The 26,994-nt window shown below is 38.6% G+C and overlaps 1 protein-coding gene across 1 annotated transcript in view; it reads right to left on the bottom strand.

Annotated features, from left to right (window-relative positions):
• Positions 1-6: 6 nt before the first annotated feature.
• The window catches only part of SEMA3E (semaphorin 3E), a 146,734-nt gene continuing 119,746 nt past the window's right edge, over positions 7-26,994 (bottom strand). Inside the window, exons 8-17 of the mRNA XM_064443815.1 lie at positions 26,334-26,448; positions 25,939-26,008; positions 24,505-24,649; positions 19,101-19,323; positions 16,360-16,451; positions 15,115-15,156; positions 11,901-12,067; positions 5,858-5,925; positions 4,187-4,326; positions 7-1,558 (exon numbers count right to left, since the gene is read on the bottom strand). Coding sequence (XP_064299885.1) covers positions 1,106-1,558; positions 4,187-4,326; positions 5,858-5,925; positions 11,901-12,067; positions 15,115-15,156; positions 16,360-16,451; positions 19,101-19,323; positions 24,505-24,649; positions 25,939-26,008; positions 26,334-26,448 — 1,515 coding nt within the window. The 3' untranslated portion in view covers positions 7-1,105. The remainder of the gene's footprint in view (positions 1,559-4,186; positions 4,327-5,857; positions 5,926-11,900; positions 12,068-15,114; positions 15,157-16,359; positions 16,452-19,100; positions 19,324-24,504; positions 24,650-25,938; positions 26,009-26,333; positions 26,449-26,994) is intronic.

Here is a 26,994-nt window from a genome sequence, read left to right as displayed (position 1 = left end):
AGTTTTACCTGGAGCAGACTCTGAAACTGTAGAAACACAGCTGCATAATGCTGTTCTTGTTTTTAATCTACATCCTAAATTTTAATGACTCCATTTTAGTCCAAAAGCACATTAACAACATAAAGCATTACTTACTTTAAATGCTGTCTTTCCAGAATAACTGATTCCAACACTGCCTTCTAAATCTGTGGATTTAGCACATGGAGACTCGAGGTGTGTGCTGAAAACAAAGCAGCTGTGGGTCTGGGTAATACTTCTTTGCTACACACATTTCTTCAGAAAAATAGATAATATTGGATTTTGCTTTGTTTTGCCACAAGAGGGCACTCCCTTAATGCGTACCTTACGAAGGCAATGTCCGTTACTAGAGAGAAGGTAGACTCGTTTTCTATCTAAACCATTATTCCAACTTTTTATATAGCTAAGTTGAAGAATTCCATTCTGTTGTGTTCTCAGCATGCATTTGACTTACATCAAGTTACTAGGTAATATTTTTTAGCTGTGAGAGCACATTGCGCTTCATAAATGATAGATAAGACAAAAATTGTGGGAAGTAAATAGGATTTTCCCTTCATTATCTTTAGAAATAGCAGTACACCGCGTTAACACATCTCATTGTTCTCAGTGATAAACTCAGACAGGTCACAATCAAAAGGAAAGATCTTAAGACGTGCCACTTTCAGAAGCATGAGAAATTTGTGAAACGAAGAAAAGATATGTTTTATGGTTTTCATCCACTTGTGAATGCTTAGCTATTTGAATTTGCTTAAATATGCCATCATATGCAACAATATACAGCACAAGCATGGTCCACACAGGAAACTGATTCAAGCACTCAAAGTCTGAAGATTGTCACGTCCTCCCTAATGCAAAGCTCTGATTGCATTGACCTACTTAGAATCAGATAGTTAAGAAGATTTTGTTTAAAATGCTTCTAAACAGTCATCATAAATGTACAGTATAACTTACCATAGCATTTTTGTTTTCAGTCCTGATATTTTATATATATAAACCTGTGTCATTTACCAAAACCAAGACTGATTTCTCCCTCTTACTAAAGTCCAAATAAGATTTCGCCCAGAAACAACAGATGGATTTTTGTCCATCAAGAGTCAGCTATATTCCTGGGCAAACGGTAATGCTCTGGCCTGATCCTGGCCTTCTTTTCCTGAGGGTTGGCGTATTTCCACTTGGATGGAGACATTTTCAGCTTTTTTCTCTTCTTATCTGTACACCACACTTTTTCACAATATTCCTCCACCCTCTGGAAGTTGCTGTAACCTATTAGTTGAAGAAATTCCTTGTACCATGGCTTTGATGCCTGAGGGATACTGCTCTGCATTGGGCATGGCATTTTGTGAGGTATCTCTTCATCATAGTCTTTATTGAACATTTCATCTACACGTTCTTCCTCGACTATTTCCAGGGTGATTTTCCTGACAGTGTGAACAATGCTGTGTTCCACCGTCTGACAGAAATAGGTCCCTGCATCCAGCCGATGCAGCTTCAGGAATAAGAGGCCAAGGTCCATTTTGATTATTCTATCATCTGTCTTCACCTAAAAACCAAATTGATGCAGTTATAGAGCACAAGCCTTTCCTATTGCAGTAAATCAGTGCAATAACTACTGAAATGTACTTTCATGAATAGAAGATTACATTTTGAGAAGAGGATTAGGGATCCATGATCCTTTAATTCACAGTTTTTAAGTAATGAAAATATTTACTTGAAGTAAACAGGTTGAACTGTGAAAGGAAAGCGACCTAGAGAATCTGGCAAGCATGGTAGAACAGATAGTGGAGCAGATAGTTTCCTGTTTTCCCAGCATGGCTTAGTCACTTTTGGCTAAATCAGAGAGGAAAATAAGGTTGAAACATGCAAATAAACTATTGGATGGAAAACCAAAGGGTGTTTGCCAGATGACCTGCAATAACTATTCCTGTGAATGCTCTTATACATTGACAGATGTTTTTGAGGTGACAAAAATATTTTTATATCTAACTGTAGGACCATTACGATCTTAAAGCCACAGTTCTGAGTTTGGTGTTTGAGTTCCCCCTACAGGTCCTGAGAGCTAGGTTATTAACTACAATGCATTCGCAGATGCTAGCAAGCATGGAGCACTGAGCCGTCTAATCCAGCCAGCAGAGGTGCCCAGGAGAACGGAATCTCCATCTTTCTATTTAATAAGATGCTGAATATAAAGCAGAATAGAAGTGATGAATGGATTGAGAGCAGCCTTGCAGAGAAAGGCCTGGGGATATTGGAAGATGGAAAATGGGAAACAAGCTGCAACGTGCGCTCGTAGGCCAGGAGGCCAACCATATCCTGGGCTGCATTGCAAGAAGCATGGCCAGCAGGATGAGGGAGGTGATTCTGCCCCGCTCTTCTGCACTTGTGAGACCCCACCTGCAGTGCTGCATCTGGGGTTCCCAACACAAAAAAGGCATGTGCCTGTTGGAGAAGGTCCATAGGAGGCCCACAAAGATAGTCAGAGGGCTGGAGCTCCTCTCCTGTGAAGAAAGACTGGTAGAGTTAGGGTGGTTCAGCCTGGAGAAGAGAAGGCTAAGGGGAGACCTTATTGCAGCTTTTCAATATATGAAGGGGGCATACAAGAAAGACAGAGAGACTTTTTACTAGGGCCTGTAGTGATAAGACAAGGGGCAATGGTTTTAAATTGAAAGAGGGCAAATTTAGATTGGATATAAAGAAGAAATATTTTACACTGAATGTGGTGAGACACTGGAACAGGTTGCCCAGAGAAGTTGTGGCTACCCCATCACTGGAAGTATTCACGGTCAAGTTGGACGGGGCTTTGCGCAACCTGATCTAGTAAAAGATGTCCCTGCCACAGGGGTTGGTACAGGTGATCTGTGAAAGTCCTTTCCAACCCAAACCATCTGTGATTCTATGACTACATTATTTTACTTCTTTCTGCTTGTAATTGTCTTTTCATTAGAAAAGACTATATAGTTATTAATGAAAAATGGAATAACTTGCAGGGGAAAACATCAAAACAACTTAATCTTAAGAGTGTAAAGACACGCTGGAAGCTTAGAGTCTGTTCAGATTTACACTCCTAACTGAAGCTACTGGGTCTAATCAGATGTGTCTATAATAGGACATCCTTCCCCCCCTTTCCCCCTCCAGTTCACTACCTTCTGTCAAAGATCGGACTAATGGTTCTATTGTAAGATTGTTTATGCATAGATATGGATCTAACCACATGAGGAAATACCAAGCGTGAAAATCCATGCAGACGTTTGGGACTTGGACAAAACTTCAGGCAAAAATGTGCCTGAAGTGGGGATGGTATTCATCTTGCTTAATTTTAGTTATTTAAAGCAGAGTGTGACATCCTTTTTCAGTTTTGTATTCAGTAATTTACTAGTAATTTTTTATCTGACCAAATGAAGCTGTCTAGTTAAGCATGAGGTGATAGATCTGACTATAACTGCAATACCATCTAGTCTGGATTCAAAGGTAGCCTACATCAACTAGCTCCCAGGTAGATCTCTTTATTGAAAATGTCCACATTTACAATCAGATGAGCCCCATTCCAGAGGTCTGCAGATGTCAGTGGCTAAACTGGGGTCTCACATTGGCAGCAGAGCCTAGCTGCTAGGCTGTAAGGGAACCATCTTTATCCTTTTGTGGTCTAAGGCTTTTCTCTCTATGTCCTTTCACATACTAAGTAGGGATAGCTATGCTGGTGTGTACTGAAGAATACCGAGGATTAAATATAGTAACACTTATGAAGCACTTTCATAATAGGTAAATATATGTAAAAGATCCAGAAAATCCACCAACACCCATTTTCAGAAGGTTCTGTGATGCAGTGGGTGAGACAGTAAGAATGAATAGATGTTAAACTAGTCTAACATTGGGAGTAGCATGCACACATTTCACCTCTGTAATAATGTACCAAAAGAAGTGTTGGATTCTCTTTTGTTTTGAGATCTCAAATCAAGTTTCACTACATTTCTAACATCTGTGTTCAAGATGTTGAATGCAAACACCAGATGCAATTCTCAGGTCTATTAATTCAAGAGAGCAGATGAACATTGTGATTTTTCCCTTACACCCATGTACATTTCAGCAGCTGATGACAGGCCTTTCAGTGAAGATGTAATATTCCTAAGCACAGGCTCTTTTAGTTAAAAGGTTAGGCTATAAGACTATTTACCTCTTCCTTCTTAGCTTCATGCGCTCGCTGGACAAACCAGATTACTTTTGCTTGTAAGGTCCGAGGGGTGCACTCCAGAAGGGTGCTGTTGTACTCTATTCCATAAACAAGTCGCTCCTCAGTCTTCTCCAGAGCTTCACCTGGAAGAAAAAGAAATGTTTTAAGAATAGTGTTACTGACAGTAACTGTTACGCTCCATATTCAAGATATATTTACTTTTAAGGGTGAAGTCTAATGGAGGTCTAACCGGACAGTGACTGAAAAGTAGTGTCTGGTGGAGGTCTGACCTGCTAAGTGAATTCTCCCGTCATCTCAGACTCTGATAGGATCCGGCCATAAGATATATGGACCAAATTGTGCCGTGATTCAGCTAAGATTATACACAGAGAAACAGATCTCAGCCTTTCACAATGCTAATTGCTTGTGCCTGATTCTTAAGAATAGTTCATCTATTTATTTCTCACTCAGTGAAACAGAAGGATTCAATACATGCTTAAATATAATAATTAAATATTTTTAGGGATAAAAATAAGAGCACATAGCCTTTTACAGAACGAAACTCAAAAACTATAAATACCCTAACCAATATTATACATACCCATGTTATACAAATGTAAAATGAATGTGCAGTTTTGGCCCAAGGATCCTAATAAAAGCAAAGTGAGTGAATTTAATCAAAACTCAATTCTCCTTTTCCATCTCCAACAAAACATCTGGAGGAAGATAAGCCAAATGTTACACTGGGGGAACAATTGTCTCATTAATGAAATCATCTTATTCCACAGTAGTGAGAAACATTCCTGAGACCAATCAGTTTTATACCCTAAAAAATAGAGGGTTTGATAGCATTGTGATTTCTCTGTTGTATTTCAAACTTAATGTATAATTAATATTTCATATTGGATTATATTTTTCCATAATCTACTATATCCTCCAATAGACTCCAACTTTAATGAAGCTTTCTCTGGTAAAATATCTATCCTATATTTAATATATAAAATAGCCTTCCTTTGACTATCTATCTAAAAGAACCTTTTATATTTTATTTTTTTCTTCTATAAATGTATTAGGTGTTATCCTGAAAAATATTGAAGATGTCCAGGCAACTGTTTTCTCTCTGTTTTGCCATTCCCGATACCAATGTTTGAAATAATAATTTTCATTTTCCAAGGTTTGGACAACAGCATTAGACACAACAATCTATCTTTTTTCAGGACAAACCTTGATAATGATCATAAATACACATTTATGGCATGTCATTGCCCATGTCTGTGCTAGGGAGCTCCTTCAATTCCCACCTCTGGCTGAGTGTCCTGGTCATATTTCATACTCATTTCAGGATGCAGCCCTGTTTTTTCTTATCCCTGCCCCACCTTTCCACCTGCGTCTCTGTTGGAAGCCCTTGAGATGCATTAGCCACATCCCTAGTCTGAATGACAGGGCTGAAGGACTGTGTGAATGCTATGGGATGCCCCTGATCTGCCATCGAAACAAAGTCATTCTTAGACCTGGATGATACAGGCTCATCCCCATGACTCTTACAACTTATTGTAGGACCATGCTAGTAAAAAAAACTCAGGTGAGGTTATGGTCTGGCTCATACTCTTGGCAAAGTCTGTGCTCTCTGTTCCAGGCATTTGCTAGCAATTTGTAAACGTGTGAGTAGATTACCAATAAACTGCTGGCCAAAGCACTGCTGCGCTGCATTTCCGTGTCGAACATCTTGTCTGCGGAAACGTCTGGAGGGGGAAAAATGGAAGTGTTTGAGATAATGTGTTTAATTTACAGACTGTTTGGTTTATGTTAGAGTGGCAATCATTACAAATATAAGCAGCTAAATCTTGGTTGTTGTGAGAAGTACTCATTTATGCATCAGTGTTTTCTCTCTACTCAACCTATAGGGAATCACATGTCTGAAAAAAAGAAACGCACTTTCCTGGGGAAGAGGCACAACTACATGTCCAGTTCATTCGTAACTACACTGATGTTATAAATACCAAACCAGGACCCTCTGAACCAACTGGGCAACTGTCAGGAAGAATCAAAGGGACTTTTAGCTTCTCTTTGGTTTCTCCCTCTGGGAGCCAAGGAAATTTTCCTTTTATAGTTTAGAACAGTTTGCCATCTATGTGAATGATAATTCTTTTACCCTTTGCTTTCATGTTATTTTTTTCACTTAGCAATCTCAAAGCACAGAGCAAATACTTTATTTTACTACGTCTATGTAGCAGACAGTTTTTAAGCTCATTTTTCTCAATAGGGAAACAGACACATTCATGATTTGCCCATGCCTAGAAAGTGAGCTAGTGGCAGAGCAGTGGTCAGAACCTGGGAGCCCTGGCTGCGACCTGGAAATAATGTAATTGCTTTTGAGAGAAAAATTGTTGTGGATTTGGGGATTTGGGGTTTTTTATATACATTTACAGAAAGATAATGAAAACTGTAATTGCACGGTGCCTTCCCAGAAGAACTGTGGTTTTATATGGCATTATTTTTCCTCTGAGTGTCCTGATAAATAAAATTAAGATTGCTTATTAGGGAAATGAAAGAACCTATTGGAATGTTGTATCTGGCCAGATGGAGCAGCAACCTGAAATTTGGTTATAGCAAGGATACCTTTCCTATATTTGCATAAAGAGTAATTCTACACAGTATGACCAATGCCCTAGATAAGAGATTAACAGAAATATGCAATGGAGCAAACCTTACACAGCAGGTACTTGTACAGTGTATATCATATAAGATAGAAACAAGCAAAGCCAAGCAGTTTTGTTATTCTTTACATTTACTACTTATATAATGCTTTTCTCCAGTGCTATGTGAACACAAAAGGCAGAATTATATTTTTGGCACAAATTTAATTCACTGTGTAGATTTGCACTGTTTAAAGATCTTGCCCTTGGATGTTACTCATCATATTTCTAAACTAGCAGTAGACAGTGATTATTTTCTGAGTTCTGTCACCCACGTGGACTTCTGATCCAGTGGTGCTGGTGGACCAAGAAGACAGCTTTAACCTTTACTAGATATTCAGAGCAGAACCAGTGTTTTACTGCTGTTGTTTCAGGGGAACTTGCAAATTCAGTTGGGCCTGTAAGGCAGAAGTGATAAAAATACATGCAAACAAAACCTGAGATTCTGAGATAGCAAGAGGGCTTTATCATGCCCTGGAGTTCTCATTGTAATGTACAGATGCTGCAGCTGCTTACTGATAGCTCTGCAAAGTGGCAGTGCTGAATAATGCTGCCACCAGCTTTGCATATCTGTGTATCCAGATTATTCAGAAGAGATTCTCTTGCACAGACATATGTAAATACTACAGACATTAGCCATGAAAAAAAAACCAAAAAACCCCAAGAAAAGCCTGCTGCTTTCAGGCCCAGCGGTCTTATCTAGCAGGAAGAGGACAGTTAGCAGGCATGTACTATTTAGTCTTCAGTTCCTGAAGATCACTGTAGAGCTAAAAATATCCTAGTCCTGCAAGATAGGATATTTCTCCAGTTGTTAGAACCATTCAAGAAAAAGAAATGTTTGTTTGATGGAATTTTACTGTTGTGAGTGTGAAGACTGGGGGAGATAACACTCACCTGTGCGTTCACTTGCTACTTTTTTGAAAAGAAAGGAAAAAATGGGGACAGGTGCTGAAAGAGCAGGAGATGCTGGGAGATAAACCTTTTTCACAAATACTGACATAAGCCTGGTATTTGTTATGTTTTCTTAGTAATGGTTTCATTCAAAATTCCATGAACAATGGAGTACCAGACAATTCCTGAGATAAGCTACTCTAAGGAACAATTTTCAGTGACTACCAAATGTACAGAATATATGGAAGTGCCTTTTGCCACCTGTAACTTCATGAATTTAGATTTCAGTCTGCACGTCTGCTTTCATGAACTTAGTAAAAATTATCTGCAAGAAAGAAATACAGGCATCATCATCATCACCATCATCCTCATGTCTTTATTTCCCAGGGGTAGATGGGCAAAGTCGAAAAGTCTCAGGGAGAAAACGCAGCACTGCAGTTTGTGTAAGTAAATCCATAGACGGAGTTTGGCTTTGCTGACCCAAATGTTACAGCAGAGTGACGCTTGGGTTAGCGCGGGAATCAGCTGCAAGGCAAAGGCAGCCCCTTACCTGCGCCCCCGCCCCGCCCCGCCCCCCTGCCCCGCCCCCGCCCTGCCCCGCCCCCGCCCCTGCCCCGCCCCCTGCCCCGCCCCTCTCCGTGGCGCCCCCCGGCGGGCGGCTGCTGTCAGTGCAGCTCTGCCGCCCCCTGCAGCCTGGGCACCCCTGGCGAGCAGGCAGTGAGGGGGGCCAGGGGGCTTGGGGGCGAAAAGCCCACCTGTTCTGAGTGCCCTTGCTAATCATAAGAGACAAAGCACACCTTTGTGTGTTTGCTGGTGGAGTGAGTGGTGGAGAAAGAGGCCAGAGAGGAAGAGGAGGCAGGAGGGTGGCTGTCAGCTTCTTAAAATCAGCTAAAGAATCGCAGGTTACCAGACCTACCCAGGCTGAAAGACATTTTAAAATTACTTCAGCACTTTTTCAGCCTGGACAGTGAGCTGGCACAGCAAAGAGTCTCACTTGTAGAATTTAGTGCTTGTTTAGATAAAATTTGAACCTGCCTAAATCAGATTGCAGATGTAATAGTGAACTAAAGCATTTCTTTAAGTCCTGGACCATTCTGCTTTCTCAAGTGCACTTTGTGGGAGCTGAATGCAACATAATTTCCTTCTGCCATCTTAAGTATTTGCAGTATGCAGGAGCCGTACACCTGTAACTACCGTGGCATGGTAGTGTGCTGCACTGCCAGCATCAAGAGATGAGATTTTAGCTTCAGTTTCTATTTGGGCTTAATCAAATCCTATATCTAATTAATTATCCAGGCTATGCATTTATAAGGAATTATAACATAGATTTCACAATTCAACAAATTAGTACCAGCTGTCAAGCAGATGGTTTTTTGTGTTTATGCCATTGGTCTCTTTATATTGTGTACATGCCTTAGTTTGCAGTTTTTCTATTTCATGTTTCTCTAAACATTGGAGGCATTAGGCTCTAAAGCAGAAAGCATTTGAATCAAATTGGGGAGGGCACATTCTACATCCCTGCTTTGGTTCAACTCTTCACCAGTAGGACTAGAATTAAAAAGAGTGCTCTTACTGCACTAGCAGGGCTGCTCTTAGAAGACAAAAGCCCACCTAAATATACTGTATGAGGGTCACATCTGAGCAGATAGTGGTGGTATTAAAGCCAGCTCAAGTGAGCTGTAATGTAAGACACAACTCCATAAGTCCTGATGAAGTGAGGGCTGCCAGGAACGGGGGGAGCAAGCACTCTCCAAGTCCCCTTGTAGTCATGTTACTTGTACTACCCTGTACAGCTTGAGCAGAAACCTGGAGCCCTGTTATAAGGCAAAATTATGACATGTATGCTCTGGGACACAGTGTTAATTATACCTGGAGCCCAGGGCAGCCATGGCAGGGTTATTGCCTGCTCAGGGTCAGGGTATCGGAAAACTCCATGTTGTCTACTGAGACCTACCTTCTCCAGCAGTGCTCTCCACCTGGTACCCAGCAGAAGGCAACTTAAAACAACTTCCATACACATGTCCTGAGTAGCTGTCCCTACCTCTCCATGTACCACACAGTTAGCGTAAGCTCATAAATTTAAAATGCTCTGAGCTTCAGCTATAAGTGAACAAAGCAAATGCCATCTGTCCCTCTCAACGTCATTAGTTCTTGCTCACTGTTTCCCAAGCTCTTGTATGTAAAACAAGTTTTGCAGACTTCAAGAACATTCGATTGAGTGCAAATCCCTTCTCCACTGCTGCAGTGCTTATCTTAAGAGAAGGCGGGTGATAACAGCAGTATTTTCTTCTTTTAGAGACTGACCTGCTGAATGTCGGGGAGGTGCAGCACAGGAAGGTGCCTGGGGTACTGCCCATATCACTCAGCCCTGGATAAATGCATGTGTCAGGGGACTTAAGGGCTGCTACTCTGGAAATTGTCTTGGGCGAGAAATATGCTAAAAATGTACAACAGAGTTTAGGACAGAGTGAGTTTCTCTTATCTTTTCTTAGACAATAAGTAGCTTGCAGTACAACGTAAATGCTGCTACAGTCCATCCTAGCAGGCTGCTGGGAAATTTTTTAACCCCACCCCCTCACCCCAAAGGACTTTTACATCATTAGATGTGTTACCCCTATGCTTTATTATTACAATAACCCAATTTCTACTTACACTATAGGAAATTAATCTCCCTGGCCCACTGTATAGATGTTCATCTTTCTTAATCTGGGGCCCAAAAATTTTAGCCAGACTCTTCTCACATTGAGCAGACAACCAGAACCCATTTCCTCCCTTAGGTCTGCTTGCAAGAGGCATGAGAAGACTATGCAATTCTGCTTGTGAAAGTGGTGTAGATTTATTACTTGGTTTAACCTAAGCCTGAGTGTAATAAATCCAAGAGGTTCTTAATTATGCTGAATCATTGGATGTATTTCTCATTTTTACATTTTAATGTGCTTTACCCAAAAAGTTGGGTTACCCAGTGCTTCCTCTGTTTATTTTTTCGAAGAACCCAGAGAAATATCTACTGTGCCTGACTATAGTCAGCAGTTGATTTGTTCGAGTGCATCCAGATTCATGGAAAGAGAAGGTGTGCAGGACAAGAAACAAACAAACAAACAACAAAAAAACCTTCCTGTTTTTCCTTAAAAGGAACAATAATCGATTTGGGATACTGTGACCTGGATTTGACTGACCCACCTCCACTCGTTTTCAAAACTGTCTCCAGAAGTTACTCAATTTGTTCTAACCCTTGCAGTCCAGGAATGTATAATATATATAAGTATATATTTGCAGAAACCGTAATTGTAAAAGAGCCACAGAAAATACTTGAATTATACATTACCAAAGTTTTGCTAAGGCTAGAAATTGCTCTCTCTAGTGGCAAAGCTGACTCCTGTGAAAAGGTCTGGATTAAAAGATGCGTGTTCTAGATTCTTAATCAAGTATCTGTGTAGCTGAATTGGAGAACCTGGGTTTGAAAGGGAAGGGAAGAGGACAGGTGTGTGGGAAATTACTGCACCAAAGAGTGAAGGCCAAGAGCCATGAATAAGTGAAGGGTGACAGAGAGGAGAATTCTCCTCAAGGGAAGAATTAAAGCCCCTGAATTAGGTTTGTGCTTTGAACTGGCCTCTAGAGTAACTTGTCTTTATAAATTTACTGGAGAAAGCCTAAGCCTAACCTTAGCTTTTGCAGATCACTCTGGTTTCATTTTGGCCAGTGAAGGTATTTGACTATTAACATAGATTCTTCTTTGTTTTTTTTGGAAATTCTATTGTATGTTATTGAAGTGTGATATATTTGCTGTATAATACTACCAAAATAGGTGTCTGGTATTGTAAAGAGGCTTTCTTCTGCACACCAAAAGATGTATGAGGAAATTAAGGTTTGTTTAAAACTTACTGCAAATAATTACTAAGTGACTTTGCTTCATTCATAACAGCATTCCTGGTACTGCAGTTTATGCTATCCTGTTAGTTTTGGTCCTCTGCAATCCCCTAAGGTCACTGTAATAAATTAGCAGCTATCATATCTTCTTACTGCTCACTCATTTTTATGAAGGGGAGATACGAAGTACTTTGTGTTGCAGGATGAACTGGTAGTGGTATCTATTTTGCAAGAAGGATATCACAGAAAGCAGTAGCTCTCACCTCTTGGCCTGCAGTCCTGTGGGATAGTACCGGGAGCATGAGATCCCATCCCAGGCGCAGTACGGATCTCGAGCGAGGCAGCAGTCTGCGCAGGCGGTGCCATACATGTCACACTGGTGGAACTTCACTTGCGCTATGACTGACTCGGATCCCACGTAGAGCTGTTGCTGGAAAAAATATGCTGTGTCCGATTAGATTCCTAGAACTTCCACTAAAACTATTACCAATGGAGTTATTAAAAAGTGTTAGCTTTAATGTTGCCTGCCAGTTGTGCATCCAGCCTGTGCCCTGAGGGAGGCAGAGTTACTCTGCAGGAAAATATCTGATTACAGACTAAACTCTCCTGCATGAGGACAGAGGTGAGAAAGAAGGTAAAATGAACAAGTTTATTTTGGCATTTCCTCTTTTCTGAAGTTTCAGCTTTGTAAATTTTGTGTTTGAATAGGCAGGGTTTTAAGTTTCTTTTTCTTCTTCAGGATAGTTTCCAGTGCCTCCCTCTACATTTCTCTGTCACCTAACCGATCTGCAAAAAGAACCTTGACATAAAAGATTTTAAACAAAGAAGTTCAAATTTGCAGAAGTTATAAGCAACCTCAATCTTAAAATGGGAGTTATCAAGTAAATGTAACTCTTGATGTGGCTACTTACGATATGGTCACATATACACATGCACTGTAGTACTATGATTTGCATTTTGCCTCAGTGCACAGGAGATAGATTTTTTCACTGGCACTGTGCAGTCTTTCCTTACAAATTAACTGGTCACAATCTACTTCATTAATATTTATTTGTAGGGGTTTGGGATTTTTTTCAGCATTAGTGCTAAGACTCTCTGAATCTTCTGGGTTCACATAAATGTCCTTTTCAAACCAAGTGAAAGATGATCAGTCTGATTCGTGAGCTGCTGGCATTAAAAATTCAGAAGAGAATAGATTGAATTTACAGAGATTTGAGAAAAAATCTTGTTGCTGGTGAATGTAAAGGGAGTGAGCACAGAAATATGCAGTGTGCACTGCAATAGGAACTGCTGATGCACAGCTCACTTCCATGATTTTACCAGTCAGAAAAATGATTTCTAATGAACACTTAAGCTGTGCTTATCCTAATGGTAAAACTTAGTCCAAAATTCCCACTCTTAGGACAAGCTTTCAAAATCTGATATCTGAAAATTCTTAAAGCTGGAAAATACAGGCAGCTCATTTAGTCTGGCTTGCCTACCACAAAACATGAAATTTAAAACCAGGAGAGGCTGGTAACAGTAATGCTTGAAAACTTTTTCAGCTGAGATAAACCAGATGAAAGTAGCAGGAACTCAGTCTGCCAGCTGGAATGAAGAAGAAACCTAGGATCCTTGTTTGAGGGGAATTCTTTCTTGTCTGCAAAGGCTGCAGTGTGATTGTCCCAGAAGACATGAATAACACTCAATAAGACATACGAGGTGGGATTTTCTCCTTCATCTTTTAGCAGGGGTAAAGACTCCTCTAAGTCTTGGCTCATCAGAGGAGGGTGAAAAACATCCAATACCTAACCAACTGAACATCAAAGAAGAACATTCCTTCCCAGCCTTTGCAGATAACTAGCTCAGCCCTGAAAATGGCATTTTACTGTACTGCTGACTTAGTGAAGACCGGTTAGTGTTATAAGGATAGTGAGACAAAACCAGCAAAGAGAGGGTCCACAGGCTCACCAGCTCCAAGGCCAGAATGCTCAAGCAGAGAAGCTACATAACCTTTTTCACATAAACTCAATTAAGTTATACTTCTGCTTATAGATGTCATTTTAAAGACAAAATGATTTGGTGCCAATGCTGTTCCTAACATGTATTGCAACATTTAATTGTCCTCAGTGCCATTAAACTACATCCTATTTCAAGATTAAGTTTACCTACATTCAACAAGCTGAACTTGGTTATTTAATCTTGATAATGAGTTGCCATCAATGTTCAAGAAATCTTATACATATACACTAGGAAGTTACTTCATTGGGTAAAATTTAATATGTCTATCTTGTTCTCTTTGTCTTTTCTCTGATATTTTGAAAAAGTTAAGCTACTTTTACATCTCAAAGAGAGGTTTATTCAATTCCAAGATTGTTTTGGCAGCTTCTTTACAGTTCTCTTCAGATTTTCCAGATACCTCTTGAACTGTACCAGCCCTTGTGGGAGCTGGATGTAATGGAGGAAGACTACTTCATTTTTATATGGTATCTCCTTTTTCACTTTTCCAGCACAACCCTTTTACTATGACATTTCACTGAGAGCTAAAGGTAAGGCAAATACCTTAAATGACACCAAAGTCTTTCTCCAAATAATCACTTAGGTACAGTGTCAGGCAACCCAGAGGTGCTCTTCACATGGAAAAAATTTAGATTCATTCAGGAGATAATTCATAATACTTACACCTAGGACCCTCCTCTGAATCACCACCTGAGGAGCGTCTTTCTATATAACCTACAGAAAGAATGCAAGTTGACTAGACACCAAGACTAAGCTGATCTTTTGGGGCACACTCACACGTCCTAGTAATGCAATTGTCATTCTTTGTTTCTTGTGTTTCACTATGTTTATGTGCACCTACATTGCATTGGATGTCTAAGGTCTATTAAGTTATAATTATCCTGGGATTTTTATAATGGCTCCATCCTGAGATGATGTGATGATAAGGTATGAATAGCTTTATGATATGGTACAGATGAGAATCTACCTACAAGAGTAATAAATTGAATGTTTATATAAGGAAAATCTAGCAGAAACTTGAAAGGGGGTCAGATCCGAACAGCCCTGCCTTTCACGGGCAACTGAATATGTGGGAGAACCAGCAAGGCTCTTTTTGCACTGATATCCCCATGGGGCTGAAGTCTGTCTGCATTAATCAACAAGGAACTTTTCTGTGAGTTGCCATATCCACCAAGCTTATCCCTGCTGTGATTACTATGCCAGTAACTTGTGAAGCAGATTGGTTTTCACTTGCTTTGATAGGAATGATAGTGCGAACTAAGGAGATTTAACATTAGAATTGAAATACATAAATGTTTCATACAGGAACAGAGCATATAGTCTTAAACTTATATTACAAAAGTACTACATATATCAGACCAAATCTCATTATAGATTATGTGCATCCATCTGTCTATCTATGTATCTATCTCTACAGAGTTTTTAGCTTCATTACGTTTGAGTCACAATCTTCACATTCCAAACCTGTCAAACACTTACCCTTTTTGAAGAGATTTCCATAGAAATAATAGGAACTGGCACCTAGAAAATAGCAAATGTTTCCTTGCTTAGAAGAAAGAATAACTTTTTGCTATGACAATAAATTAGGTAAAATGGTGTTGATGTTTACTTATCACATTCAGCTTTGCTAGATACTTTGACTTTCTTTAAGTTTTGATGCTACAGAAAGATAGGAGGAAATAGTGACTTTCAGAAGTATTGCTTTAAAAAACTATTTAAAAACAACCGAGCAACACTTAATTCAGGATTATCTGAGCCACAGGAACACGAAAATTTCCCTGTCAAACATGACATTAGCTCTTGCCACCACTGAATCTCTTTTGTCCTACTCGAGAGTGATAAGTGCAGTGTTCTTTATAACAAAACATTCATTGAAGATAAGATAAAAATAGCAGGAATTCCTTCTTTTACTGTTGTCCTCTCTGCCCTTTGCTCAGATTTCCTGGAGCAATGGCAAGACATAGCCCTTAATAAGTCTATTGAAAATCAGCTTTATCAAGAGGGGTGATTTCTGTGATTCCCCCCCGCCCCCCCTCGACAATGGCTCAATAGCTACACTGCCCAAATGCAGGTACCAGGTTTAAATTTCTGAGCTTGGGTGTTAGCTTTTCCCTATGGTTGCAAGTAGGGTAGCCTCCTACTTTATGCAGCTAACGTGTCGTGATGTGAATAATCACTAAGAGAATTTCATAATATTACCTTTGCCACATACCAAATACTGAGCTTTAGTCATGGTTATTCTTAAACAGAATGGAGTTTTGCCTCACTAGGCTCAGGTTTGCCCACTGTAAAGACAGATTAAGTGATTCACTCTTTCTGCTGATTGGGCTTTTTTTTATCTGGACCTCATTTAGCTTCCAAAATTGTAGTAGGCTCATTTTCGTGCATACAGTTATACTCTTTTGAATATTTAATTTGATATGAGGGAAAATTAAATAAAATGCAATCAACTTCTAATTAGAACTCACACTATGACCTCTGAGCATGTAAACTGAAAGACAGTAGTCCTGGTTTGCTGCAGTATACTTCAGCACTTGGACTATAACTCCACCTCAGAAAAACTTCAGTTGAAAATGAAGACTTTCTGTCATAAAATAACTAGATCATTCGAAAATTTATTGCACACAACTATTATATTTTCGACTATTCTCAGAATTTTTAGACATTTTAATTCTGCAGAAAATTCAAGACTTGAATATATGCTCCATATATAGCACAGTTCACCTTGAATACTTGCAGCTCTTCAAGAATCACTTCTTCCATTGATTCTGTCTCTTGGTTGTAAATTGTAATGACTTTCAGCACAATTCCATTATCTGGGAATAAATTTAAAAAGAAAAATAAAAAGCAAAGCTAAAGTTTATATTTGATGGAAACATTTACATAGCCTTCAAATACATTAAATGACTTCTCCAAACTGATAATGGATAGAAATTTATAAATATGTACATGTAGTTACATACTGCTGTTATAGATGAGGATTCTTACTCTTAGAAAATAAGCACGTATGACAATTTGTCCCTAGCAAATAACAGCCAACTGAGATCCCTGAGCAAGATGGTTAATTGACTTGTATTTTTCAAACTCTGGGTCAAAACCACTCACAAGTTGCAAAGGGGATCAAAGAGGGTGACCATATTTCAAAAAAAGAAATGAGAGTAGGCAGGACCTGATTCCGTCGAGGCAAGGGAGTGTAAAGTAGCTTTAACTGTAAGATCTGAGTGTTTACACTAGTTAGGAAACTACTAACTATCCTTAAATGCTGGCAGCAGCTCTGTTCCTCCAGGCAAAAGTACAAAACCCTTCAGGGGTTCATTGTCCTCAGTTCTCCTCTGGGGAAATGCTGAGCTGCTGTTGAGCTGAAGATGTTAATCAAAGGAAGATGAACCAAAAAAAAAAAAAGCTGCACATTCAAAAAGTCTAAGGCACTTCGGAATTTAGATTTATCAGCCTCTCTGTCACTACAGCTCTTGCAGGAAATTAAGACACATGAATAGCATCTGGTCTTCCACCACTTCAGCTTTGTCTTGCTGACTATTATTAGAATAGCCTTGCTTTCCTTAATCTGAAAATCTGTCATCAGCAGTGGCAAATATCACTTCCTTTCTCCTGTTACTTTCAGTCACCTTTGATTTACAGGGGAAATATTAAGGTGACAAGCACCAGGAAAAATGTTCAGCAAAAGATCAAAGGGGCAAACATAAAGAGGAACCGTTAAACTGGGGTCATACACTACTTCTCAAAGAGAATAAAATAAGTAAGCGAAGGCTTCCATTTTGTGAAACAGTAAAAAGAAATTACATTTTGAGTTCTGATTTTCATAAGTAAGTCCCTCTTCGAATCCTGCTGACAAACATGTGAAAGTTAGCCCCGATGTTCAGGCTTCACCTTTGGTGAACCTTTCTGACCTGCTCTGCTACCCTAAGGAAAGTTCTGCTTGGCTGTAAGAACCTGTTTCGTTATGTTACACAGCAGATGTTGGACTTGGATAAAAAAGATTAACCATTTCTAACATTATTATTGCCAAGAGAAGCAGTGAGTTTTTTGATGGGAGCTTTGCTAGAGCAAAGATTTCAGGGTTCATTTTAGAGTTTCTGAAGCCCAAATTCCTATGCAGGAATTTCTTGTCACCTGAGATCAGACATCTTGAAAAGACTAAGCAGCTGCTGGGTGCCAGTCCAGCACAACTCTAAAGCACACACTTAAGTCCCCATGGATTCAAGTTTGCTGAACAGAGGACTTTTGTACATATCTCAATCACAAATGTAAGTGGACAATATGAAAAATCTAGGCACCATTATAAAATCTGCAGTACAGAAATAAGTGAAACATCATATAATGTTTTATAGACTACACTTAGTCCAGTACTAAGACCATAATGAAGCCATTTAAAAGCTTAGAAAACAGCACTAATACAAATAAGTCTTTGCTATTCTACAAGCATGCTTCTTTTGAATGTTCTCAACACTGAAATGTGCTTATCAGAGGAATTTTGTTAGGAAAAAATAATTCACTGTATCTGCTTTCCTAGACAAAATGATCAAAATGATTTGTGATACCACTCCTGTTGTTACATTGATAAAACGTGAATGTATGAATCCTTGGATTTTTTCCAGACAGATTAGATGGGACTAAGGTCTTGTCTAGTTCCAAGCTTTCCTCTTACTTTCATAAGTTTTCTTATTTTCCAAATACCATTAGAATGTGATTTTTCTCTGGTTTCTTAGAGTTAGGGCAGTTCTATGATACGTTTTACCTTAATCATATTTGTTTGGTAGATGGTTAAAAATCCTCTTTAAACAAGCTCTCTGTATCTTATGAAAATGACACAAAAGAAAGACAAGAAAACTTGGCAGAAAATTTCTAACAGTTTATTTCTAAGAAACTTGTGTATTTCCTTCTGCCTTCCTTGAGCTGTGTAGTAATACAAATCTGGAGGCTGGAAGTTTCTTTTTAATGGCATTAGCTAGAGTCGTGGTCTCCAAAATTGGGGAAAAGAAACTGTGGAATAAAGCCAGTAACCTGAACTGATATTTTTGAAAATCATAACACCTTTCTTTCTCTCAGGTCTCTAGGTCTCAGCTCAGAACTATGCTCAGATACATGTTTGGGTTCTAAAGTTTTAAAAATAAGGCTAGTTGTTCAGGAATTTAATTTAAGGTTCTTGTTTGGAAAGAAAAGAAAAATGGAATCCTATACTTAAGTTTCTCTTCTGAGTCTTTAAGTATTTCCCTGCCATTATTTTTCTATGTGTTATCAGCACAGTGAAACACATGCATAAATTTACTAACTTCCTCTGTAAGATGAAGGCTGGCACAGCCATGAAAGAAATGTTAAAAAGGAATATAGTGTTGATTTTTTATTTTTGGACTATCCACAACTTAATTTATTTCATCCTGGAGGTAAAAAAAAAAGTACCCAAAAAACAGTTAGATCAATTGTCTTTCTTGCTTTCTTTAATTTACCTGTGCCAATGAACAAGACATCATATTGCCCATCTTCAGCCTCCACTCTGTCCACTGCTAGTTGTTTCAGATTGTACTTTCCATCTGTTTTAACTAGTATCGGCCTCTTATGAACAGGCTTGATGGGCTGATACATCAGTGGATGACTCCTGGCAAAATGAACAGCTTCATCAGGATAGTCTTTAGTGGTAGTGTACAGTCCACCGTTCACCTTGCTGGCACACTGCGAAAACAGAAAACATAGATTATCCTGAACATTTGCCAAATAAATTGTCAGAGGCAGGGCTTGTTTTCAGGTGTAATGACAAGTCTACAGAAAACCTGGCATAAAAACAGGCACAGAATACCGCGGTAGGAATTGGGACAGTGAACTCTATGCTTAATGCATGTGTGGATTATTAATCATGAGAATCCAAAAAAAGAACGATGAACAGAGTCTTGGCTTTATCATGTTTATAAAGAGGGAACTCCTGGCCTACTGAGAGCAGAAGAAATAGTGACACTTTTAGATTTTGACAAAAAATCGTGGTGCTTATATCTTCCCCAAATTCATATTAAAGATGTAATCAAAATAGCCATTGATAGAGTTAGGAGATCCTAGTAGAGACACATCCGTGTAAAGTCAGCAGAATATTAAAGCTTGAAATCAGTCCCTGGTCTTATTACTTTTGACTCCAAAAATGTATTACAATAAAAAACTAAGCACACTTAAAAATGATTCCAGCAACAACAGCAGTTCTTAATCTCAGACATTCTAACAGTAGTATTACATTTGATTCTAATTCTTAACTCACAATGACAGTATTATATATCACAGTTTAGCCTGAAATACCAATGTTTGCATTGATCAATCTACTGTTTTGCAAAGCAAATAGACTTTATGTCAATGATTGATTAAAAGAGGCTTACTCCTTCAGTCAAATGTGCAATTAAGGATAATTTAACGTGTTAAACAGAGAAGTTAATTTTAGGATGCTTTGTGAAGGATATAGTGTTCCCTAACTGAACATAGATTCAATTTGCTTCATTATGTCTAATTGAAACCATTTATGATTAAGCTGGAAATATCTTAGTAACCGTTTACTTTCTCCAAATATTCATAAGACAGTATGGTTTTAAGAAGCATTTCAAGCAAAGCCACAGTAGCAGTCTTCCCCTATTTAAACTGGATTTTTCAATCAATAAAACGAAATAAAATATTCTTCATGTTTACTGGAAACAGTAATTTTAAACTTGTGGTCAACTGTAATTGACAATAACAAACTCCTGCACTTGTCAAGTGGGGCAGTGTTTGTTTCCACTTTTTGGCCATAGCTACAGGAAAGTATTTGTTCAGTGTTGACTTAAAAGTAATTGTCTAATCAACGTAGTGATGGAATTTCACTGGCTGTTTGCAATAAAAAGACAGAGCTGGAGCATGAAGACAGGCTAAGCCTCTGCTTTCCATGCACCGCACAGCATATCAAGTGGATAGGCATTGCCAGGTTCCCCTTGCAGAGCTCTAGCCCTGGAGAGATTTAATAAAAACAATCCTTTACAGGTTTTTAATTTTTAATTAAATAAAATCAAGTAGTCTAGAAAGGAAACAGTAGATGCATCCATCTCTGAAGTCTATCAACACCATTTTTGAGGTAACTGATGTCATTCCCAGAAGCATCACAGCCTAAACGCACTAAAAGAATCAGCAAAACAGGAGCAGAAATTATGTCAGAAGCAGTGCTTCAAGCAGTCTTCAGAAAGCAGCGGATTGCAGAGTCTATCAGAACCTGTGAGACACTTAAGAGTGGTTTTCTGTTTATTTAGCTTTAAGCTCTACTCTCATTCCTCATAGACTCCATCTTTACCCATTCAATAGCTAAGATCAAAGAGTGCTGACTCTCAGAGATGCCTAATAGCAGGTTATTTTTGGCCTCTTGTCACCATCACTCCTGTAATGGGAAAGGTAGTGGGATTCAGCTTACCAATATGTTGACCTTTTCTTTGGAGTGTGAAGCCTAAGACTGTGGGCTACAGCCCGAAATATGCCATCTCTTCATGCTACTGGAAAAGAGTTAAAAATACCTTTAAACTGTGCCCTAAATGAGAAGCCAAAAATGAATCAATTAATCCTCTGTTAGCTGTCAGAACCAGCTATTTCAGCCTCTGATGTGCTCTGCAACATGTAGAGACAAACCTGATTAAATCAATTAACATCCAGGAAAGACTTGGTTCCTCAACAAACTTGTTCCATGACACTGGGAAAAATTGCACTTTTGCTTTTATACCTGTTTCAGCTCCTGTGCCTTGCCTGGTGGGGAGCCTACAATCCACTCGGACCCAAATGTGGCCATTCAGAGCCAAGGGAGAGAAGCATCGAAAGTGAGTGGAACTTAGGGCAGCCTTTCTGTAAATCACTGTCAACCTTGCTGAAGTGCTGGCTCGGTGTTCTCCCCTTCTTGCCAAAAAAAGCCACCATTTAATCTTCAGTGCTAGGAAATATCAATGTAATTACTTTAGTCATTAATACTGAATTCATGCCTGTGTTTAATGCTAGTCCAAATAATGTATGTGAGGTATTCTACTGCCTGGAAAAAAAGATGAATACCACTTAAAGAACTTGAACCATATAATCTTTGTAAAATATAGAGCCATTCTGCAATCCATGTGTGGTGCTGTTTCACTATTTGGTAGAACTGCAAAAACTGTAGATTTGTTATACAAAATGTCAAATAGGAAACCAAAAATTCCTCAGAATTCAACCATTTTTTTCAAAAGGTGATAATTTAATTATCTGATTTTCCATCCTAACTCAATATCAATGACTTTGATCTGCATCAAACAAACAAAAATCCATTTGGTATTGATGTCAGTACTGCTACAGTGGTAGCTGATTGATCAAGATGGTCAAATCATATTCATAATGTTTAAATCCTAGGTAATCTCTTTTTTGGAGCATCCACTTCTGCATTTTGACTTGTGTCTATAACCCCAAGAGAAGCACAGGAAAACATTAATTTAAAATGAGAGAGGACATGCATTTGTAATCATACTACAGGGAGAAAGGCTGTACTGGCATGGACTAGATAAGCTAAAAGGCCTTTTTACCTCTCATTCCTGTGATTCACTGATAAATTAATTGTATGCAATGTTTATTTCTGCAAGTGATTGCTTTTAGTATAAAAGGGAATATTGATTCAGTTAGTAATGAAAGAACAACACTGAAAGTAATGCCCCAGCAACTGATTATTCCACTGTTAAGCTCAAGAGAGCAAGCCCGTACCCTGAGAGAGGTGAAATGTGAAAACTAGGTGGGGTGTTACCACAAACAGCTATTAGAAATGTCTTTGCATCTCACAGAGTCAAAAATCTGCACAATGCTGACATGATAAGGGGTAGGCCTTCAGCGAGTGTAAACAAAAGCGGTTTTGCAACAGGTGACAATTGCCATGGGTGGGTAAGTAGCTGTATTCCCAAAAGGTATGGGGTGAAGAAGAAATCCTGGATGCAGTGCTTCTCTGGGCTAGCCTGGCATTGCCTGCCGTGGGGCTCCACCTGACTTGCAGCAGGAAGGGGAAGGTGGGGGAGGCCCTGGCTGTGCCCCCTCTGTGAGATGGTGACGGGCCCCTGCAGTGCAAAGGGCAGCCTGAAGCCACACCGACAGGCAGTGACCGCTGGACTGCTCTCTTCATCCCCTGAGCTGGGATGTGACAGTCCCGGCCTAAGATACTGCAGGGGTAGACATTTCAGAAACATCTAAAAAGACAGTGAAACAGGAAAAGGGTTTGAGATGAAGACTACTTGTGATGCCTTTGAGAAATCAACACAGAGATTAGAAATTCCTTGTAGAAATTAATTGCCTGTCTCTAAGTAATGAGTTCCTGATTTTCTTCAGAATTTCTGTTTACCAAATGAAAAATCTAAGAGCTAGGCAGAAACAACTGTCCACATGACAACACTGGTATAGTTGCAGAGTATGCTACAATAGTTGCCAGGTTAATTGCATTTTCAAAATATGTCTTGTTTCTTCTCTTCACTTAAAGTCCATTAAAAAAAAGTTTTTTAAAGAAATTTGTGTGAATGTTAGTGAAAAACTTGAGTGATTTTGCTGAGTTTGTTTCCTTGCAAGGTTCTTTTAATATTTCTATATTTGTTGTAAAGGGTACAGAACAAGAATGTTAATAGATCAGGAACCTGACATGAGGGTAATAAAATGTCACTCTGTGATGTCTGAAACCAAACCAAGGAATCATGAGGATGCTAGACTGTTGTTTATAGAAAGAACCAGTCTTGAAAGAAGGACCTCAGATGATGGAGGATTTATTTCTTACCTACAAATATGTTTATTCTGATTAGTTACTTTTGTTAAAATCTGTGTCTCATTTCTAACCTGTGCACTGATCTAAATTATAGAAATATTGAAATTTGATTCTTTTTGAAAAAAAAAGAGGTTAAAAAAAAAGGAACTAGAACCACCTGATCTTGAAGTAGGGTATAATTTTATTTATTTATTTATTTATTTAATGCCTTTAACACTTGTTAAATGCCCTGGTTTCAGCAGGCAATAGAAGGAAAGTGAATTGCCTTGTGTAATCTTGTTTTTCCCAATAATAATCTTATTTACATTGTAAAATATTGCATGTATCTTAAATACATATTTTTTTAAAATGTAAATATAGGTACATGTTTCTAGTTCATCCTGGCTTTATTTTCTCAAGTCAAGTCATTAGAGACAATTTGTTCTCCAGAAAGTTCCATTAGAAAAATCCTCATAGTTCATTTTTAAAAATGTAAATATAGGTACATGTTTCTAGTTCATCCTGGCTTTGTTTTCTCAAGTCAAGTCATTAGGGACAATTTGTTCTCCAGAAAGTTCCATTAGAAAAATCCTCATAGTTCAATCAATGCACTTAAATAAACTTGATTTTTCATTTGCTTCTTTGGCAATTAAATTAAAGTTATCAAGGTTCAGATCCAAAAAACCAATGTCAGCAGCCAGATTTAGATGAACAGTTACTATAGGCTCAATAGAAAGTGAGGTTTCTTCCCAGGAGTACACTTACTGCTTCTGAACACACCATATGACCTACCTTATAGAGGTACCCCTTTCTACCCCTATTGCCTGGGGTCCTAACTTTGGGACCGTAGGACCTTAACACGAGGTTGCTACATTCAAGTCCCAACAAGATTTTTGAAAAACTTTAAATACTTAATTATCCTATTTTCCTTTTGGAAATGTATGGTTCTAGTACTCGATTAAACTTATTGCTGAGCCATTCCACCAGTTTGCAGAAATGCTAGTGTGTATATATTCAAATAAATATGTTCTGGACTGTGAATTCAGGAAGATTTGTACATTAGCAGCAGTCTGCTTTTTCTTCCTGAATTAATTTACCTCGCAAAGCAACAGAAAATGGATTGTACTTACTGAACCAGGTCTAGGATAAGGTACTTTTCCTTCGTATAGAGCCCAGTGGTATTCAGGTCCTTCTTTATGAGCATATGGTCCATTGAAAGCTGCTCGGACACTTGCCATGTGGTAAACACATATAGCATAGCCTCTAAATATATTGCTATGAAGTAAAATTAAAATAGATTATTAAAGCCATATGTCACATTCTGTACATATAATACTGGTATTATTGTGTGATTAAAAATAAGTTACATTTCAAAAGTATTCAGGGAGAAAAAAGATACTTATTGTTTCCTGTATGCTTTTCTTATAACTGCTGTGTCCAGTGTTCTTTACAAAATCTTTAATGGATTTATATTTACAACATTTGTCTGAGGAAGCTCTGTGTTTTTAGCCCAAAATTTGAAGGCGGTGAACACTGGCTCTAAATTACTTGTCTATAAACACAGAGGAAGTGCAGCAAACTGAACTCAGGTCTTACATGCCTTTGATTAGTGGCTTAAGCAGTTAACCATTTTCGTTCTCTAAGATTTTCCTGTTATAGTTTCTTTGGAAAGATGGGAATCATCCAATGCTGACTGAAATGAACAGGAGATTTTTTATATTGAGTGGGAATGTTGGTTGGTGTTATTAGTTATATCATCACTCTGTGGAGACCAACCCACATAAAAGTACCTTTTTTACTTTTAAATTTTATTCATTTAGCTCCAGAGAAGCAATTAATTATTTTTTTGAAGAAGTCTTAGTTCACTCTACAAAGAAATTGTCTCTGAAGACTGCAGAAGGTGATCCAGATCATTTTAATTAGATGCCCAACTGTCCCGACTGTCATGGGGAGCCAGTAGGAAATGCTAGGTGCCTGCATCCTTAGATGACCAGATCTGCCTTGCTTTATTTAAAAAAAAATAATCAGGAGAGTGAAATGGTGGCAAAAGCACAGCTGCTCTCCTCTGCCGGTTACATCCTAAACTAACAGCTGGATGGCCAAGAAACAGGTACTGCACGCTTGCACTTGAACCAGGCTGCAGAGGAAAAGGAGGCCACCAGCAGCATCACAGCTGGTGTTTTAGGCTTCACTAAGAAGTTAGTAGGAATTTAAACTGCTATCTACTTAAAGCTGAATTACAGTGGAGCTCTTAAAGGAAGACAGGTGGCTCTGATAGGTTGCTTTTATAAGCATGCAGGAGTAATTTGACACTAGGCAATGTTCAAGCAGAGAAACTTCTGATTAATTTCTGATCCAGATAGGCTGGATCACTGAATGAGACTTCAAGCCCCTGAGTGTCATAGACCAGTTTTTACATTAACAAGGAAGCCCGATGTAAATAGAACGGGGATTAAACTTTTTATTGTGTATTTGCTAAGGTATATTTATCATGCAGCTTCTATCTCTTCAACAGGCTGTTCAAACATTCCTCTATTGCTGCTATTATTTCTTCTAGTTTTTACCTTGTAGTGTTGAAGAGGCCAAATATCACTGGATTTTTGTTATCACGAGTTTGCAGCAAAAACACATCCTCTGTAAAATTTAAATGCAATGTTATTTGTAGCAAACTACTTTTCTCAGCCCCACTAGAGAAACTTCATTGCTTGTTAAGAGTGTAATCCTGTTTTAATCATATATGCTATTTAATTTTATGTGGATTTTGCAATGCAATAAGTAAAAGCATAATTGATGATAGTCAATGCCATATGTGTAGAACTTTATATACATTGGAAACAAAACACTAACAACCATTCCCTGTTAATGAATACAATTACAATATTTGACAGTAAGATGTGTTATCATGAAATTATATGTTTTGTATGATGGTTTTACGTTTGTTGCAGTCTAGGATATTTACCTAATTCATCAAAATGCGTATCAATTCCATTTCTGCCGGGCACAGAGCAAACTAGTCTGGTTTTGAGGAAAGTGCTCCATTTATTTACGAGCATTCGCTGGCCTCCCATATCATTCTGCATAGAAAGAAACAAATGCTCATGGTAATTTGAATGAGTAAGTCTAGAAGCACAAACATCTCTGCTGAATTAGCTGCTTGTTGTATCTTTTAATGTCAAAAGCATGCATTTTCAAACCACATGTCAATTACTAGTATTATTTCTCTGGAGTCGGTTTTCAAGTAAAATTGCGCTGATCAAGTCCAGGTCTCATTAAGAGCTGTGGGTTTATAAAAATTTTTAAATTCTGTACCGCATCCATGGATAGTTTTAATGATACAGCGGTTGTAAAGCTTTTTTATTTCTCATTTTTGTTAACTGGGTGTACTGCGTACATTAGCAGTGTTTAGCTTTGCTTTAGGACCTCAGTGCAGGGTTAGATCAACACATTTAGACACTGAAGCCCTGAGTCTATCTATGGAGCCGGTACAGCTGGGGCAAGTCTGAAGCAAGTGTCTACATGGTGTTCTAAAAACTTCTGAAGAACTTTAAATAATTCTGGCTTTGCTATGACAGTTTCATTTTCTTCTGCAACTGTCAGACCGCCAAGAAAAGGGAGCATTT

Source organism: Phalacrocorax carbo, chromosome 1 (genome assembly GCF_963921805.1).
Source record: "Phalacrocorax carbo chromosome 1, bPhaCar2.1, whole genome shotgun sequence".
Classification (NCBI taxonomy): Eukaryota; Metazoa; Chordata; class Aves; order Suliformes; family Phalacrocoracidae; genus Phalacrocorax; species Phalacrocorax carbo.
Note: the sequence above shows the minus strand (reverse complement) of the source record. Positions and strands in the feature narration are given on the sequence as shown.